Source organism: Stigmatopora argus, chromosome 21 (assembly GCF_051989625.1).
Source record: "Stigmatopora argus isolate UIUO_Sarg chromosome 21, RoL_Sarg_1.0, whole genome shotgun sequence".
In the NCBI taxonomy this organism is placed as follows: Eukaryota; Metazoa; Chordata; class Actinopteri; order Syngnathiformes; family Syngnathidae; genus Stigmatopora; species Stigmatopora argus.
Window position 1 is genome coordinate 5,647,477 of NC_135407.1, and position 20,542 is coordinate 5,668,018.

At 40.8% G+C, this 20,542-nt stretch overlaps 1 protein-coding gene across 2 annotated transcripts; it reads left to right on the forward strand.

Moving 5' to 3' along the window:
• fam135b (family with sequence similarity 135 member B) lies at positions 1-20,138 on the forward strand. Of its 2 annotated transcripts, XM_077590735.1 has the most exons (20): positions 1-427; positions 3,302-3,398; positions 4,517-4,596; positions 7,899-8,041; positions 9,334-9,404; positions 9,510-9,683; positions 9,878-10,004; positions 11,886-12,045; positions 12,134-12,183; positions 12,466-12,621; positions 12,689-12,762; positions 12,835-12,989; positions 13,057-14,731; positions 15,128-15,294; positions 15,385-15,476; positions 15,552-15,649; positions 16,352-16,503; positions 17,098-17,208; positions 17,584-17,697; positions 18,366-20,138. In XM_077590735.1, the coding sequence occupies exons 2-20, from the start codon at positions 3,322-3,324 to the stop codon at positions 18,569-18,571; spliced, it is 3,882 nt and encodes a 1,293-aa protein (XP_077446861.1). In that variant the 5' UTR covers positions 1-427; positions 3,302-3,321; the 3' UTR covers positions 18,572-20,138. The 2 variants fall into 2 exon arrangements, with proteins under 2 accessions (XP_077446861.1, XP_077446860.1); XM_077590734.1 differs by lacking the exons at positions 17,098-17,208; positions 17,584-17,697; positions 18,366-20,138 and having other exon boundaries at positions 3-427; positions 7,902-8,041; positions 16,352-17,092.
• The last annotated feature ends 404 nt before the right edge of the window (positions 20,139-20,542 follow it).

A 20,542-nucleotide genomic window follows, 5' to 3' on the forward strand; every position in this document is an offset into this window, starting at 1 on the left:
TGTCAGCCGGCTGGTTGGCTGGCTGGCTAGCTGGACGCACGATGCCAGAGTGCAGCAGCAGGACACACACAGCGCCGCGTCTGCACGCTTTGCTATTAATACCGCAGCCGTACGGCGGCCTGTGCGTGGACGGTACGCTGGAGGGCGAGGACAAAGGCAGATTAAGCTCCAGATGCCCAAATTTGACGTCCCCCTCCTCCTCTCCATGTGGATGGGGAGAGACACGGATTGATGAAGAGCGATAGAGCACGCGCACCAGAGGGAAAGTGGGGGGACTGCAGTACACGCAGGGTCTGGATGAATAACCATGGCAACAGCAGCAGCAGCAGCAGCAGTAGCGGCGCAGGCAGAGATATAAACATTGCACGCCAGCGCGTCCATCTGCATTAACACACCGGATCGTCTTACGTCCCGGATCATTCCCAAGGTAAGGATGTCCCACTTTGCTCCGTCGGCGTCGGATGTGTACGTGGCGGTCCGCCGGTGCCGCGTCGCGTGAACGTGGAAGGTTTTTAGCATAGACAATGATCCCAGATGCTTATTACTGTACACTACTACGAGCTACTTCCACAGAGAGCGGGTGACTCTTGCACATGTAATGTGTTTAACTTTCGGCATCACCAATGCATCACTAAGCAGGAATCACATAATGCGACTGGAAGCTCAGATTTAGAGGCTCAACTTAGTTGTGGAGTCAAGTGTATATATTTAAATGATACTCAGCACATTTACTTGTATTTCATTATTCAAAAAGTGTGTGTGTTGGGTTACGAAATTCATTCATTTATGTACACTCATCCTCAAAAGGGCCAACTATGTTGTTCTATTTAGTCCGAAATCTAAACAGTCGTTTCCAAGTTTATGCCCTTTTTAAGTCTCTGAACTAAAAAGTAAAACAAACTAACACACGTTTAATATCCTACATGCATTTTTTTTTAATGACATTAAACAAGACATTTATGAACTATGCATTCAAAACAACAATGCTTGGGACACACGTGCACATATTTTTGGACATGCAACTATGTCGAAGTGATAGGAGGTGCTTGATTTAGTGAGTCCACTGCCTTGTCCAATAGGAGGAGGCGCTTTGCCACCATCTTGTTGGCTCTATAGGCCAATTAAAACATTTTTCAGTCATATCCTTCATTACAATTCATATTATTTTCATTTTGCACGTCCAAAGGGACGTCACAAGACTTCGTCTATTATTAGTTGTGCACAGATGCCACGGCCCGAAACATCTGCACTGCCATCTTTGCGGTTGACGGTCTGGAAAATATCCCCATCCCGCCTTTACGTGTTGCATTCATGTGCAGCGTCGCCTGCTTTGCGGCCTCTCATGTGACTGCCGCTGCTCGTATTGCTACGCCAGAGCAGGAGAGCGCAAGATCACGTCGATGTGTTGCAACAGGCGAGGAACAAATAGTCACTGTCATGCCCGTCTTAGCACATGACAGATGGAATGGCGTGCCCACGGCTTTACATGAGAGGCGACTGCTTAAAAGCTGTAAGATAGTCAAAAAAATGCATACGTCATGACACTCTTTTGACTTCTTTTATAGTCAAATTTAACACGATTCGCTCCCAAACACTGCATTGTAATGCTGTAAATGCTAAGAGCTTAACACGGCACCATCGGGGTAGCGTGGGGGTGCTGGTGGGGGGTTTAGCAAAGATTATGACATCACATGATTTCTAGCTCAGTGTTTTCCTGCCAAGGACACATTGTCTCCCTTTTTATCATCTGGAAAGTGCATGGCTTCTCACAGGTGCGCAGCAATAAAAGCATGTGTTAAAAGGGAAATAATGCAATTAAATGTCACTGGAAAATGCAGGCCTGATCGAGGAAAAATATTCAAGTCTGTTACAATAATATCGGCCTCGCTGGACGAGAAAGTCTTTAAAGTGGATTTTTTTTCATGGCTTAAGATATATTTGCAGCCTACAAATATCACTGTGTCATCTCGCTTCATTGTGGTTGGAGTTGAACTCACGGCTTTCTTGTTGTGTGAGTGGGCGCTTTGCTGACATCATTAACTTATTGATGAATTTTCGAGAGGATTCTAATAATAAAGCCGATGATGTCTGTGTGTGTTTGTGTGTGTGTGTGTTACGTAATAACCGCATTATCAAGATAGATTGTTTTGGGGGAAAGACTGTCTTTATTGGCAGTACACGATGTTCAGTTTGCCACTCTGAGCCAAGTTAACACATTTCTTCAGAGAGGAGCCAGAGAAATCAATAGAAATAATGGAAATGTGAGAGAATAAGCTTCTTTCATTTGCAAACAAGGGGAAAGTAATGACTATTATCTGTGTTTGTTTGAGCGCAATACTTCTGTTCTTTGGAGCTGCGAGTCGAAGTGCATTCTTGTCAAACTCAGTGCGAAATCAGCAAAATGAAAGCGATCAATCACCAAAGTCATTTTCTTGCTTCACTGCATTTGCACCAATCAGCTGTGAATCCATACCGTATATGGAATGACCATTTATTCCTGTTTTCATTCAGAAATGTCTATTTAATGCAAGTACCATAAATTGTGTAATACAGATAAGCTCAGTCAGTATGCACAAATTTACACTTTCATTTAAGATCATTCTCAAGCTCCAATTAAAAGTATCATATTATCAAATCCCTAGTTTTCAGCCTGCTTTTAGACGTTCCAAATACATCATCACGTGTAATTCCAGATTTATATTTAAGCATTTTCCTTGATGGAAGCATTCCAACATCGAAATGATTGACAGGAAACAACTCGTCCTAAACCGAGTGGCGAGACCTCGAATTAATGAAGCGCGCAATGTGAATCTGCCCATTTTGGATCCCGTCCCAGTGTCCTTCAGCCGCATTACTTTTAAAGTATTACATTTGGATGCATTGGACAGTCGCAGAGTACACTTAGCTATTTGCAATCTTCATCTCTAAAGCGTCTGAGCCTTTTCCCTTCCACACATTTGAGCAATATCTCTGAGAATTTAAATCTGCGTTCGTCCAAATGGGATCCAGACATTGTTGAATAAACAGAAAGCAAACATGCTGTATTTATACGCCTCAGGCTGTCTACAATTCAGTACACTGTCATATTTTTAGGTCGCATCCCTTTCTCAACAGTCACATTTCTATGACTAACAATAAAATCTGAGTCATAGTTCTGAATTTTGTTGACAACTAACATTTAATGAAGACAAAGGGGTTTATTTCAGTCCATCAAAACTCGACGGCTTAATCCCAACGGCGTTGTAACAGTCAACGAAATAAAATTTCTTGATTTGCATGTTTTGTTTTGTTTTTTTGGCAGGTGATGACTGCGATTATATCATGTCTGAAGTACAGGGAACTTTGGAGTTTTCTGTAGAGTTGCACAAGTTTCATAATGTGGACCTTTTTCAGAGAGGGTAAGAGATGTTGCATATGATATATGTTGTATATAATATAAAGTTGGAATCCATTAGTGCTGCAATTCTTATCACATAATGACTGAAACCTACAATTGACACAATGGTGTGAACTTTAGAATCCAATTAGTCTGCCAATTAAAATGACCAAACCTCCCCCGTCAATGCTGATGGCCAATTAGTGCACATATTCATATTATGTCTGAGACTGAGGCGATTTTATGATATAAAAATGCATCTGCAAGTCTTTCAAAACTTTAGCCGGCACCGGAATAAGAAAATATAGTAATTGAATGGAGAAAAATGTAAATACAATGACATTATGATCCTTTCAGTGAACTCTAAAAAATGCCCTAATTTAACCTAAATGGGAATATGACTGAGAAATACAAATAGCTTTTTAGTCATCCTTTAACTATGAATTTAAGTGAGTGAATCGTTATTACACGTCCAATTCATTTGATATTTTACCCCTGTGCAGTATTAATTAAGAGTAAATTACCTTATGAAATCTCGTCCCAATTTTATAATACCCCAGCTACACTTTGTGACATCATATTATTTCTTCTCTTTCCCTTTCAGCTGTTCAAAAAAAATAATGTTCATCTTTTACAGCACATTCATTTACAATCATCTTAACAAGAAAGACACCAAAATTGATGTCTATTAACTGGTCAATCTTTCCATGTTGTAAACATATACTCCACATTCATTGACCGTCATCTTTTAGAACGTCGTCACTGAGGCATTGATGTGATAATTACGTTTACAGCCACAAAGCTCTCCACCCGATTGTCCATTTTGTCCCCGGAGAGGCCAGACTTTTCTTTTGCGCAAAGCCGCATCGATTTAATCTGCTCGTGTCGCTTTTGTTGAAAGCCCAGTAAACAAACCCTATTTATCCATGTAAGATTTACATCCCCAACATTATGTTTAGATTTTAAAAAAAGAAGTAATAATTTATTGATTACTCTCGTAGTTTAATAGCAGCAATTAGATGGTGCATACACAAAAGGCTAAACTGCATCAACATGTTATTGATTTAAAATCTAGCTACTACTATAATGATACACTACATAGATGTATTTATATTGTACGTATGTATTGTGCTCCATCAGGTTCTACCAAGTTCGAACAGGGTTGAAGGTTTCTCCTCGCGTGCTTCACAGATTAATAGTGACAACCCAAGATAATGCAAGTGAGTGGCAATGGATTTTCTGCATCTACTTTGTTATATATTTCTCTAGAATTTCAAATATGCCATTCAGGTGGATCTCATTTCCACCATATCTGCTTTATTAGTCTCTACGACTCTTAATAATGCACAGTTTCATTTATTCTGGTAGCAGTTACACTTTAGCTGCCATTGACGGAGATGGATGTCCAATCGGTTCATTGTAAAGAATTTTCTGAAGCCAAATGTTTTGCTTTGTCTGCATCCATTTCTCCCAAATCTCATTTATAATCTCATGCACACAATTGGCATGTTTGACATCTTGCTTTCTATCCCCGCTGAAGCTTCCAATCTGCTTTTGAAGCAATTCAGGAAGCCAATTCACTGGCAGTAATGGTACACAGTAATAAGTTATTTTTAGATTCTCTAGACCGGCAAGTCGTGTCTGCGTGCGTGCATGTGCACTCCTGAAAAGTTCTCTTCTTAATTTATGGGGCCCATATTTTATTGCCAGGTCTTTTGGGATATGGAAATTACATTTCGGCGGATGTGTATGTCTAGAGTTATGAATTTGATTCATGTCCTTTCTGGTGAGATGACAGGAACATTGTGACACAAATCAATGTAGGAGGGTGTTTTCTACCCTTATTAATTAATGGCTCGTGTGGAATTTTAAGAGGTTAATCAATCATAAGCAGCATGCAGGCTTATATAAATTTAATGGAGACATTGTATGTATTTATTCTATTATATTTACAATTCTAACATATCAATAGCATGCTTTCCTCAACATACAGCAATATTTTGGCCACCAGTAAAGCAATTTCTTCTCTTTCATTTGATGATATTGATGTCATTTTACATTTGAGACCAAACTATTTTTTAAAAAATGGCATTAAATCCTTGAAAAGTATCGATATCTTGGAGCAAACAATTTAAAAAAAAAAACGCAGTAAATTATGTGTGGTACCTTTCCACAAAGGTGGTATGTTACAAGTGCAATCAGTTGATTGAAGTCAGGTGCTTCTCATTTCACCACCCCCCTTGTTTGGTTCAATTCTGTGTTTATGGAACAAAAAGCTGCAGTTGATTTAGGTTTTTTCAATAAGGTGGCATTTGTTCAGAAAAAAAAAAAACAGCCCACAACAATCCAAATGTGGCTCACGTCAGCTTTGACGGCATTTCATTAAGTGAAAGTGTCATCCGAAAATTTACATGACATATTCATATCCATATTCAGATGGCAAGTCTGCCGCCCTCGCCCTCTCCTTTTTCAAGGTCGTGAATTAAAAGCCTGCTCACCTCGTTGGCTGATTGCATAGCTTTAAAAAAGCAGGAAAAAAACAAAAAAAAACATTTTGCATTTGCGGCCACAGGAAATAAATCCCTCGTCGTGATCTCACTTGAAGTACATGCTTGACATGATATTATTTGACCCCAGACAAACACACCGTGCCGACCACTCGACTCAAGCATTTAATGACGGCCATTCAGCGACAATGAAATCCTAATTTTCCAGGCACAATGTCAACGGATTCGTGAAGAGCAATCGTGACTTTTGCGGGTTTTGTTGATAGGACTGGGAACCCACTAGCTCACACATAGGCAAATATATACACACAATTTAACACAGAGCAGATGTAGACTACCGGAGGGCTGTAAGCTGATTATTTCTGGCACAGAATGGCTGTGACTAAAGCTTAGGGGCATTTCAGCAAGTTTTAAAGTGCAGGATGTAATAACGCCCCAAAAACGTGTCCAGACGGAAGCATCTCGTTATATAATAACTGTTTGAAGTGCGATTCGTGCACACGTGCCAAACACTTTCTGGTCAAAATAGTTATGAAACAGAAAAAAAACATATAGAGTCGAAACTATAAAAGGTTGGATGTTTGTGTTATTTTGACCGAGTGTTATCTTGATTACTTTCAACATGTTTAAAACCAGTATAAAAAAAACTTCTGGCTTTCATTAGTGATTAGGCCTGCTTTGAATTAGAGCATTTAAAACTAATGACCAGTGGAAAGCTGTTTTGTTGGTTCTCACATAATCACATTGTGTTGCTACTAGTCCTCATTTCCAGTAGTAGAAGGAAATATATATATTTTCAAGGGGCTAAAAATCTCACTTTCAGATTCTGGAACTTTTACATACACATTGATAGATCACAACCTTAAGCAAGTGCAAGAAAATAGTCTATTATATCATAATCCTCCGCACCATTTGTTAGCCAATGAGGCGAGAGCAGCCCACCCTCACAACGGTTAAAAAAAAGGTCTCCTTCACACATCTAACAAGTCTTTGACGGGGGTCCTGCTCCCGAGCTCCCATCCGACATGTTTGGGGCTGTTTGATGGTGCAGAGAGCAGCAGCATGATCAGGTGGGAGTCCCGTGGAGAGGGGCCGAGTCGAGGGGCCCCAGATAGACGCAGACTCTGCGGGGCGTTTCAAAAGCCTCTCGGGGCTCGCAGCTGGACTGCAGTACAGATTGTGTGAAAATACCTTTGGCTGAAGAACAATCATCAATTTTTTTCAATCGTGCTGGTACAGTAACATCGTAGGTCTTCTTGTTTTATTTTAGTTTATGCAACTTACACTTATCTAGGCCATTCTTCTGCTTTAGGAGTGAGGTGCGGATGTGCTGTTTTTAAACAGCTAAAATATAAACATAGAACAAAGAAAAATTGTACACACTGAGCTAGTTATAATGAAAGTGTTTTGCATTAGTTTGAACTTGAGCAAATATACGACTGCACCAGAAACTGCACTTTTCTACCAACAGCTGCTTTTTCTTAATTATGTTTTGATATTGCGTACTTTTTAATTTCCCTTGAGAAGAAACCAAGAAAAAAAAGATGTGTGGACTATAAAGATTATGTACAGTAGCTAAACTATAGTTACAGTACACCACAGGAAACTAGAGAGTGCAGTTCAAACAACATAAATAAACAGGTTTAATGTATAATTCATTTTTGAATATACAGTACTAATAACATAAGTTGCATTCTCAGTCAAACTACAAACGAAACGTGTCTTATAACCCATAAAATAAGGCATATTTAAAATAATTTCCATTTGACATTTTTCATAAAGTGTTCAAGTGATTTGAAAAATAATGTCATGTTGGGGAACTTTACAGTTTCCAATTAACAGTATTAATTACAATCAGCTGCAATATATACAATTGAAAACACCTGTTTTTCCAAATTTACTAACACATTTGTTTAGAAATGCCAAATATGGTCCACTATCATGTTAGTGAATGAGTTTTTGCCGACGATATTTCTAATGTACTGTATATTAATATATGTAATGTTGTCGCACAGCAGGCGAATGCAGCTTCAGCTCCCCGGGCGTGTACGAGGGAACCGTGTTCAGCCGAATATTCCAAATCCTTTACAGGAATGAGGATATCAGCGTCAATGACTGCATGGTGTTCAAAGTTCACCTGCTGTTGGATGGAGCCAGGGTGAGTCAGACGGGTGACATTTTGTGCACCCACGTACACAAGCACATGTTTGTGTGCATGCCACATACTGGGTTTACTCCATTTCAGATGATTGGGATGTTACATCATGCAAATTTTACTGGGTAAAAGACACACCAAAAAAAAAACTGGTAAAGCTCTGAAACTGCAGCCCGAAAATGAAAAATTAAGAAACTGTACCTTACATGGTTGTGGTAATGTATTTTATCGTGTATAAAAGTATATATTATAGCTACTCCCATTTATGTTGCAGTCCCATCTTGATCACCGAAATTATCTGCGCCATTTCCTTACACGCACCATTTAGCTTTCTGCGTCAGCTTGAAGCTGACGTACGCATTGTAGTACTAGCGGAAAGGTTATAGATTTTATCTAGGGGTGATTTGTTGTTTTTCAATGAGCATGGCAGATATTGTGCTTTGGTCAAAGTACAAATAGGGTGCATAGAAGGATATAAATCTGTATGTTTGGATTTTTTTAGAGCAGAGAGAAGAACATTAAGTGTCACTAGAGAGCTCTCTTCAAGGCCCCTGCCTCATTAACCTTCTAAAGGCCGCTCTTATCCGGAGATAGCGCCGACCAAAATAACCCCTCGTCAAACGACGCGTGATATGTCTCGGATCGATGGCGGGATCAATACAAGACATTGGAGCAAAGAACGCTGTGTTTACTGTTGTGTTGGAGGCAGCAGGGTTGCACTTTCATCCCTGCCGCTGTGGGAATCCATTAACATGACCGTTGCACCTTCAACCTTCAAAAGACTGCCAGTTGGCCTCTTTCCGTTTCATGCTGTTTTGTTTTCGTACACCTTTGCTTTGGTGGCACATTAATTCGCTTTGCGGAAGATTAGAAGGCTTGTGAGATGAAGGAAAGCAGATTTATAAGGCCACTTACATATACTCACTGCATATTACATTAAAAACAATGTCGCTAATTGATCCTTGCAAAGTACGTACCGTATTTTCCGCACCATAAGTCGCACTTTTGTTCACAGTTTGGTCTGGCCTGCGACTTATATATAATGTTTTCCTTCTCTGACCACTGACCACCTTTATGGTTTTTTTAGGCTCCAAAAAAGACGACCAGCAATATTGTTTCGTTATATTTCAAATTTGTTCCAGTAACCATTCAGGTATTTTCAAGTACTATCAAAAGTGTTTAACTTACATACTCTAAATTGCCCCCAGGTATGAAAATGAATAAATAGGGATCTGAGGTCTAGTTACCTGGATGTAATAATATAATAATTCAGGATCTGGATCTTGTCTTTTCAGTTGGAGGATGCCCTAAGCGAAGTAGATTTCCAGTTGAAGCTGGATCTGCACTTCACTGAAAATGAACAACAGTAGGTGTACTCGTTTTGTATATGTAATGCATAATTTGATGCCATTTTGAGGGCTTGGGCTCCATTCCTCCAAAATGTATTTTTATTGTATTCATTCTTTTCCAGATTATCGGACATCGCCACCGTCCCGTTGATCAGCAGCCGCACCCTCAACCTCCACTTCCACCCGCAGAGAGGCTTGCATCATCATGTTCCTGTCATGTTCGACTATTTCCATCTGTCCGTCATTTCCGTCTCCATCCACGCCTCACTGGTTGCCTTACATCAGCCGCTAATCAGGTAGCAGATCATTTGCATGGCTTTAAAATGGCACAAAGCGCTGCGGATGTTTTGATGTCATCTTTTTTCTTTGGGAATAATTAGCTATTCATTTGCCAAGCTACCATATCGGGGCCACGACAACCCCTCGTATTTTACAGTTAATTGAGTATTGTATAGGCGTTCTGCATATGTAAATGTTCTTTCTTCTACAGCTTTGCTCGAACAGGAAAGGGCTCCTGGCTGGGAAAAGGTTCACCAGAGAACACCGGTGACCCAGCTGCAATTTCGGTGGAAAACCTGGTGTTTGGTGCGGGTTACTGCAAGCCCATCAACTCCGAGGTAAGGCTGAAAAAGGCTCATCCTTAACAATTTAGGAGATATTGCGTAGTCCGCTTAAGGACGACCGACTCACTAGATTTGGGAGCTTTTTTTTGCATGGGAAGTGCATAATAACGTTGCATTATGGCTCAGCCAAATCAGAATTAGATCTTGGATTCCTGTCATCCTTGGCGCAAGATAATAAATAAATAAAGTCAAAGTAAAAAGTAAAGCATGTTAAAACTACTCTTGGAAGCACGTTTTCCCTCACAAAGGTAATCAAGTAAACCTAACAATGTAAAGGTATCCTGACAACGGCCGTGGGGGGTGCTGGAGCCTATCCCAGCCAACTATTGTCCCTGAATTGGTGGCCAGCCAATGGCAGAGCCCTCTTCAAAACACTTTATATTTGCATCAGGTCCATGCCACTACCAAAACATGATGGACCAGTATACGTTCACCACACATTTACCATTCAATGCTTCCCTGCACGGGTGTAAAGTGGTTCGAGTTGCATCTTAGTTCGGTTTGGACGTCAGCATCTCCACTGTAAATCTTAATGAGGACCCCTGTCGTCTCCTTCTGCTTTTAATCCCACCGCTGGCTGGTTGCTTTAATAATCTCTGGCTATAGACCAAGGCTAAGAGGAGGGAGGGGGGTGCTGATGAGGTGTCTTCTTTTGATCGCAGTAATGAGTTCTGCTCACAAGTGCCACGTAAACGTGGCTGCAGGTGAAAGGCTTCCTTTTCGATCAACTGTGAAGTTACATTTTCTTTTTCTTAGTTCTCGTTGGCTTGTGAAAAATCGAAATTTTAAAAGATGCAGCGTCAGTGTTTTGGAAAGTGAAAGCATGCCCTTGGGAGAGAGCTAGAGTGGAAAATTATAATAGCAGTGATCACTTAATAAAGTTTGCGATTTCAGTTTTTTTTATATTGTTTTTTGTATTACTTTTTCATAGCAGCAATTAAAGCGCATTTCATCTTCGCTATATGTCATGAAGGTTAATGAAATGGAGTGAAGCCAATTTTTGTTAGTATACAGACAAACGCAATGTTTTTGGGGGGGATAATGACTAGTTCAAGCAAGAACATTGCTATTTTGTTCCCTCGTCACTCTGCGGCCTCGGAGGCTCCTTAAAGGAAAAAAAAAGAATTATGAAAGTATACATACAGATGTTCCTTCCTGGTTGCCACATACTGCACCTCAACGATTACAGAGCACACACAGGTATGATGATAGGGCCGGAGACTGAATTTACCAAGTTTAAATTATAGTATCTCCCTAGATACTCCAGGCATGAGCAGTTTTGTACTTTTTTTTGTTTTTGTATTTAAGCAACTTGAGGTCGGGCATAATACTACTTGTTCATGGTCAAGTGCCCCTTGCTGATTTCTGATATGATGATAAATTAAGATTGTGAATGCAGCATCATGGCCACAAAGGCTATATCAGTTTGCAGAGGTCATACACTCATTTTTGAATTAGTGCTTTGGTAGGGAGTTTTGGTTTATTTTACTTCCAAGCAGCACCATTTGCAAATGATTTGCACAAACCTATTCCATCCACTCTCCTCCAAATCAACGACCTTTGACCTCAAGGTCAAAGACAAGGCCCCACCATTCTTCTTTCCCTACTCACCATTTTGATGTTCCTTTTCACCTCCAAGCAAGCAACTTTTAAAGGCCGTTTTTTTCTCCCATCTTAATTTATCTTCCATCTAATTACCATAACTTTGCCAACGCACGAATGACGGTCTGTCTTATCACAACTGTTTCCGAGATGCCTATAATGTTCAAATATGTGTTCACGGCCGTTATTAAGTGAGGCCTTTTTTTGTTGAGAGAGCCCACCGGTGACCTACATGGCAGATGACATTTCCCTTCTGACTCTTCTCTTCCCCAGGGGAGCTTTTACGTGCCCAGTGAGGACTGCTTGCAAAGAGCTCACACATGGCACAGAAGACTCTGTCGCCTCCTGCTGTCTGCATATCGAGGCCTCAATAGCTACTGCACTGCATTAAACAAGGAGGTTCCACAGCTACAGCCCATCCCTGTGGAAACAGGTGAACCTTAAAATCTCCATCATTTTGCTCAAGTACACGAATATTTATGTTAAATTTTCTCAACTATATCAACACTACTTTATTCTAGAAGTCCTGCCTGTAGAAGAGGCACTAAATCAGCTCGCAGTACAGTTACAGGTATGTTGAATACATGAGAATGTGTAATTATTTCTTAAATGGTATCATTGTAAATTCTTTATATGTGCTTATTTCTACATCTCACACTGTTTTGCTCCAAGATCTACTTTTCAATGAGCCATTTTTGTTGTTGTTAGTGTTGGAATTCAGGGGTGGTCAAAGCAATAGAATGATTTTATATCATTGAATGCAACACAATGAAATTGCCATATTTGGGGGACATTATTTTGTCAAGCAGGCTATGGACGCTTATTATGTAACTCTTATCTCTATCCACGGCAGCTGCAGGAGGGCCACGAGAAGGTGGCTGAGAAGATCAGCAAAGATGTGGACCACCTCTGCACGCGGCTGGCTGCTCTGTGGAGCCACTTCCTGGAAGCTTCTCTGCTTAATCCTCACGTCCTGACCTACCTGGCGCAGGAACATCACACACTTAGGGTAAAAATATCTGTTTGTGACATTTGAGCTCCACCATGAGCCTGACGGTGGATTTAACTTTTTGAAGGTGAGGAGATTTTCAGAGGCGTACTTCTTCACCGAACATCCCAAAGAAAAATCGTTGACGTTTCAAGAAGAGCTGTAAGTTTGAAGAACGGATGAAGTCATGGATGAACAGGTAGAAAAAACAAAAATGGTTATCGTGTGCTTAAGAATCAACAGACAAAGTCAGATTGCTTCAGAGGTGCGTTGCTCAGACTACTTGGCCAAGATGCCTCCATTACCTGTCGAGTGCCTGGACATCGATGGCGACTTCAACAGTCTTCCCATCATCTTTGAGGACAGATATGTGGAGTTTTCGCAAACAGGTATATAGCGAGTGTTTTTCCATATGTTAGACAGCAAATTAGATCTCTTCTGGTCTTGTCATTCCAGAGTGGTTACCCCATGTGCCGATTCTTGCCACGTCCGACGGTCAGAACGACGTCAGCGGAAATGTCACGGCTGCCAAAAGGACTCATCTCGATAGTCTAAGAGCCAAATGCTCGGAAGTGCCGTCCCAGGATCCTTCGGATAGCGACGACTGCATGGATTTGACCACATATGTGTCGCAGATAGGAAAGCAGAGCAGCAACACCGACTGTAAACATACTCGGAACACAATAGAGGAAATAACTGAACCGCCGGGATCAGATCAGCAGCTATTAAACAATTTGTCATCCGTCGGGGAAAGTGGCAGTTCAGCCATGGAAACGTCACGCCATCTCAATTCTTCTCCAAAAGGGGAAATTCAAAAGAATGCAAATCTTCTTCTTGTTCCAGAAGATCACGTGGACCAGTATAATCCCTCAGAGGACGGCCAAATGAGTGAGGACATCGAGTTCAAGGGTCGCTTCATGGAAGACTTAAATACCGACGCCCCCGTTAGCACTCTGATCGTCTCCGCGACTTGCATTTCACCTTCGTCCCCTGGCGGGTTCCGAAGGGAGCTGGCCAACCGAGGAGGTCCGATCTTCTCCAAGATTATAAAGCGCTCGTCCTCGGTCATTTCCGATTCGGGCATCGAGAGCGAACCCAGCTCGGTGGCGTGGCCCGTCGAGGCGGCGCTCCAAATTCGGCCTGCTTTGGATTTCTCAAGCGAACGTGAGATTCCGCGGCACAAAGTGTTTCGCCATCCGGTCCTGAGAAGCTCTCTGGAGGGCCTGCAAATGGAGAGCAACGGTAGCCTTCCGAGCGGAGGTATACAGGCCTCCTTGACGTCCATAAGCTCTTTGCCTTATGAAGATGAACGTGTGCAGAGCCCGGGCGGAAAACTAACCAAATCCGTGTCTGCGCCGCAGATCAGTAGCCCGGATGATAATGAGGAGAAGCGTGCGCCTTCAGTTCAGGAATTACATGCCACAACATCGGTTTTCGAACCCAACTCAACGACGAACGAGAGCGCCAGCGGGACTGTTAGTTCTGAAATGTCAAATCTACCGCAAAACGTTTTAGAACCCGATAAATCTGGGTCGGCGCAAAGTCACCAGTCTGCTAGGGGCCCTAGCACCACGGAGAGCTCCGTTACGGACCGTCATGGGGAGGACGTCGATCATCACATCTCTGGAGGAAGCGTCTCTGTGGAGGATGTGCATCTTGCGGCTTTGGAAGCACTTTCCCGCAGTAGTGGACCCGAGCCAAGCGCAACGGATCGCCAGGCGGTCATCGATGTCGATGAGTGCCAAAGTCTCCATCAGAGCGAACCTCACCAGGGGACGCAAATATGCGACGCGGCGAGGACGGCAACCGATGGCGTCACGTCACGCGTCGAAGATAACGGGATATCAACCTGTGGCAACGGGGAACCAGACGGCCAGACAAAGCCGCCCAAGGTCCCCAACTCGGGCCTGGCCTTCGTGAATAAGAAGATGGTGGAAGTGGTGAACATGTCCGTGTCTTGCGCGCCCACCTGTCTGCCCTTTTCCTCTGTTCTAAGAGACTCTCCGTCCATAAGCGGCATGTCCACTCGCCAGACTACCTCGCCTATTACCAATCAGCCCTTGGGGTCTTTTGGTATCATCTCCTCAACATTGACCAATCTCGACCAAGAGACCAATCAACGCATGCTGAGGTTTGTTTTGACACGCTTAATTCACAGGCAGCTGCTTTTCTTAGTTTTGGTACCTTATCATACAGATTTTATTTGAGAAAGTCACATATTGTTTTGTAATACATAACGTAGCCAAAGAATGCACTAAGAAGGAAAAAATATATTATATAAATTATATAACATAGGGAACAACGGACAAAATAAGCATCTGTTCATGTCACATTAACATTTTCTGGATAACTGCAGCCTATAAAACACAACATTACCAGCCTAGTTTCCCACCCATCCAAACTATGAAGAAAGGTATAATTATAATTAAATTTACAGAAAGAGGACAAAAAGTGCCAGAAAAATCATTGTCAATGGTACTAAACGAATAAAGATGATTTGACCATTTGCTTGTACGCGCACATCCAGTTTCTTCAAAGCCAAAGAGGAGCTGTTTAAAGGGATGAGCTTCCAAGGTGGTCTGTACAGTGACCTTCCTCGACTGGCATCTGACCTTCCCTACTTCCCCCCTGAAGAGGACGATGAGGAGTTTGACGATGGCATCCACCTGGTGGTGTGCGTGCACGGGCTGGACGGTGAGTCCGGGTGGGGGGCTTGCTTTCATTTCTGCCCGTCAAGGTAACTCGTTGAGACGTTGCTCGTAATAATTCGATCTTTGCTTCCAGGAAACAGCGCAGACCTTCGCTTGGTGAAGACCTTCATTGAGTTAGGCCTGCCCGGCTCACGGCTGGATTTCCTCATGTCTGAAAGAAACCAGGTACAGTTTTCGAGGAAGTCCAGCTCATTTACATTACAAAAAAAATAGAAAAGAATCATGGGTATCTTTTTGCAGACTGACACTTTTGCGGATTTCGATACCATGACGGACAGATTGCTGGATGAGATTATTCAACACATCCAGTTGTACAATCTCACTATTGGCAGGATAAGGTCAGTAAAACCTATTTAAATGAGGACACAGTATTTATAATAATAATTCTTTTTAATCAAACATTTCCTTATCACACATCTTTCTCATGTGTCAAAAATAACAAACACAAATATTATTAAGGTAAAAGAAGTGAATCATTGTTATTGTAAGAAAGAGAAGATTCTCCATCATAACAGTCAAATGTCATAAGAGGGCAGCCAAGACAGCAAAATTCATCTCATAATCGGTCTGCCCGTCATAATTTATCCACCCCGGCAAACTCGGAATATATGAAACGCTCTTATCGTTCACAGCCAAAAAGGTTTTGGACGTGCGCTTGATTGGCGGTTCGCTTAATGCAGAGCGGGCTTGCCCAGCTCTCGTCTAATGATGCTTTTCATCTTACCGCTTAATTGCACTCAAAATGCCAAGAGTTCCCACTCGAGTTTCTCATCACGAGCGACACTCTGGAGAGTCCAAGTGGGCGCGAGGCACAAAGATTCCGGTTGGTTGTGTTGAGACAGGAGAGAAGGCCATGAGGGATTTTCAGTTTCAGTCCCCAAAAAGTGGCGTAATTAAACTTTGCTTTATGCCTTCCAAAGAATTCTCATGCTTTGTCCTTTACGCGAGAATCATGAAGTTGCCTTTGAGGACATACAAGCGTTTAACAACTTAATGAGTATAAAAGCTTCTACTAAAAGGGCAATTTTTGACTCCGACAGTTTCATCGGCCACTCTTTGGGGAACGTCATCATTCGCTCGGTGCTGACGAGGCCTCGCTTCCGCTGCTATCTACCCAGGTGTCACACCTTCCTCTCGCTGTCCGGCCCGCATTTGGGCACACTGTACAACAACAGCACGCTGGTCAGCACAGGTGAGGGGATTGTGTAAATTCTCATCGTCTCATTTTTAATGAAAGGGTACTGATTGGTTCCCGTGACGATGTTGATGGTTGTTTTGTTCCTATTTAAATCATGTTTTTTTTCCTGGTTTTGAGGCCTTTTGTTCAAATTAAATATCATTTCTTCTCCCACTTCCTGCCCAATACGTTTTATGATGGTGTGATAAATTGTAAAGTATTGTTCATAATGAATTATATTCATCCCAGTGAATATAATGGCCATTTGGATTTTTAGATAAATACCATATAACTTCAAATTTGGACCTGTTTTTAAAACCCACAGTTAAAAAATGGGCCCTGTTTGATTCCTGGCAAGATGAGTAAGAACCATGATTGTGTGTGATTATATTTAAAAGTAATACTTGAAAGAAGAAAATTGTTCAAAATGTCTTTGGATAATTATCTTGACCTTTTAGGATGTTTAGCGAGAAAGCTACTGTAAATGGATAAAGGTCTATTTAGCATGCGAACACACGGTGCTCCGCATTTATCGAGGTACATTAGCGGTCGCTGCCTTTTGAGTTTGAAGCAAGATTTCAAATAATGATATATGTACGTATCTTGAAGGTCTCTGGCTGATGCAGAAGCTGAAAAAATCCGGATCTTTGCTACAGCTCACCTTCAGAGACCACTTGGATCCTCGCAAAACCTTCCTTTATCTCTTAAGTCAGAAACCAGGTAGGACAACTTCCAAGACACGATATTTAAAAACACAAAAAAATGAGACACTATTCACAACTCTTGGCGTCACGTTTCACACTACGAGGGGCCTCCCCGCTGTTTGAGTGAGACCACCCCGTCGTTTGCCTTGACGACGATAATCATACACAGACACAATCTGACACCCCATCACTAAAAACCCACCAGAGTGCACTTTTAAAAGCTCTTGCTGACAAGGGACCGAAAAGCGCAAAACTGTTTTACTGCCTGTCATCGCACTTTGGGTTTGTGCTCTGCCATTTACAGTAAATGGACTCCATTGCCTTCTCCCACACACACTTACATGTTCGTAGTAGTTTTAATTTCCTCACGGTTTTGTTTTATTTCCACCAGGGCTTCAGTTCTTCAAGAATGTGGTGTTGGTGGCTTCTCCACAGGACCGCTATGTTCCTTTCCACTCGGCCCGAATAGAGATGTGCAAAACTGCTCTCAGAGACAAAACTACAGGTATACCAAATATAACATTAATTCACTTGTTTGGATTATGAATTATCTGTATGCAGTGGTACCTCTACTTACAAAATGAATTCATTCCAGATGTGGTTTCGTAAGTAGAGACATATTTTAGCACAACAATTAAACAAAATGATATAGGAAATGCATTTACATTTGATTCCATTGATGTTTTGTCACTTCGGCTTTTTTTTTTTATATCTTGTGACACAATTTTCCCCATCCAGACTTTTCGTACCCTGAATATTTTGTATGTGGAAGCATTAGTAAGTCGCGGGACCACTGCACTTGTACATTAAGTGTATACCCTCAAACATTTAACAGTTTCTTGGACTTACAAACCCAAATTAAAAGAGAGTAAAACAACATTAAATCTGTTGTCAATTAAAACCACTACGGAAAATCTGCCGATCCAGTTTGTATACCACTAATCCTCACAAGCAAAACAATATAAGACAAAAAGATAAATAATGAGACAAAGCAAGGTACAAAAACATCACATTTTAAAATGAAAGTGTATCTAGCAAATGTCAGAAAACCAAGTATGTTTTGATAGAACTCGGTCAAGGTAGAGCAAAAGAAATAGCAAAAATTAAATAAATATCACAGCTTCCAAATGATTAACCCTTTGTCTGTCCATTGGAATCCCCTCCATGGATCAGGACCCGTCTACACGGAGATGATCAACAACCTTCTACGGCCTCTGACGGAGGCCAGAGATTGCCGTCTGATCCGTCAAAATGTTTTCCACGCTCTCCCCAACACGGCCAACACGCTGATTGGCCGAGCCGCTCACATCGCCGTCTTGGACTCGGAACTTTTCCTGGAGAAGTTCTTTTTAGTGGCGGGACTGGACTACTTCAAATAACGGTGCTTTTTACCGCCACCTCGTACGTCTCTCCCGTGTACATAACTCTGCTTGAAACCACGTGAGTATTTCTCGGTTAGGGTGGTCCGCCATTTGTTTCTCGTGACTGTTTCAGGTGCTCACTCGAGTGTGACTCGTAGCCATGCGAATTGTAACATACGATTACGTAGCATCTATCCAGCGTCGATGCTTTGTTGGCCTTATCAATAACCTTTCAGCCGCAGCGCTAACGTAATGCTATTTGCGCTAAAATTCGGAGAATTTCCATTGGTTGGAGTAGCTCTCATCATCAAAGTCGCCATTTTATTAAAATTACATACTCAAGTTAAGGGATGTCCAATGCAAAATTTATATATTTGAGAGAAATAATCTGGTACTGATGCTGATTTTGCCCGATTTATCGTTTTATGTAGCGTTGAATTTCATGATTTTTATTTTGGACAGTGTTTTATCCATCCATTTAATTATTATTTTTTTAAGAATCAGATATTTTAAAAAAAGAGAGATACACATTTCATTATTAAATGCAATATAAATATATTCAAGAGTTGTTAGCTCGTGTAAAATTAGAAGATTATTATAGAATTGCAATACCTTTCACTAACAACCAACTCGCCTTTATTTTCTTTAGGATTGTAATTCAGCTGTTTTAAAAATAATCCTTTTGTATTATTTAAAATACCCATCAACAAGAAAAAAAGTTGTTTTTTTGGCAAACCATTTCATCAATAATTTAATAATTTCCCACTAACAAGCCTTTGTCATCAATATTTAACACACAATGATGTTTTCTTTGGATTATTGAACAGATTTATTCCAAATATTAGCAGGTTATTCCTAATTTTATGCACATGAGGCAATATAAATAAAATTATTTATGTAGCTAACCAGGCAAAGTAACCTCAATTAGATTTACAATTTACTAAATAAGTCTTTAAACTAAGTGTGCAATACTACTTTAAATATTGTATATCTACTGTTAACCAACACATACCCACACAGGCACACACATAAAATATATTCCTTTCTAGATAGACACCATGAATACAAATACATTAGAAAAACAATTTTTACAAAGAAATAACCACAAAAAATGTGGTTACATTAACTTGAGAGCCAACCAAGTGTAGATGAAAGGTCGTTGACAATTAAAAATATTTCTATTTTCTAATATTCCATCCCAATAAGTGTGTCCATTTCTTTATTCTCCTTTAATGTGCGTAGTCCCATTTTGTCAATGACGTTTACATGATGCCATTTAGAACACTGCCTTTTCTCGTCAAATATTAAACAAGAACGTCGTGCGATTTATAGTCCGTAAAATATGTTATAAGTATCATAAAAGAAAGTCAATACATTTTCTTTCTGCATAAAAAGACATGTTCATTGTTTGTCCTCGAAAAAGAATGTAAAAAAAAACATGTTTAACATCACTGTGATAATCATTTTATTGATTTTATCCCATTTTGAAGTGTACAAAATGTAAAGTCGAGAGATAACTACTTTGTCTGTGCCAATACTACTAAATAGATACAAAAGTGTAATAAAATAGTTTGTTTTGCATAAAGTGGGACTTTTGTGTGCTTCATTTAATCGCTGACAAGAACAACCATTACTAGACGGCTTTTAAAGCTTTTAGCATGTCTTTTTTGACAATGAGACAAATGCAATATTCATTTAAACAGATCAAGGAAAGGAAAAATATATATATTTTAGAGGGAAGGTGCAAAACCTGCGAAACTTGCTTCTCGTTTCATAAAACTGCTCAAGATCTCACTCATCTGTTGTCGTTCTTGGTGAGAACACTAACTAAAATAGCTCCTCCGTTATTTGAGGACAAATTAGAATCACATTTGGTCATTTTTTGTGACATTACCCAACAAATATTCATTCACCCTTATCCAGTCAAAATGAATTGGACGTGAAATGCTTGAATAGCTTGATCTTGACACCAAAGTCCAATCCAACCTT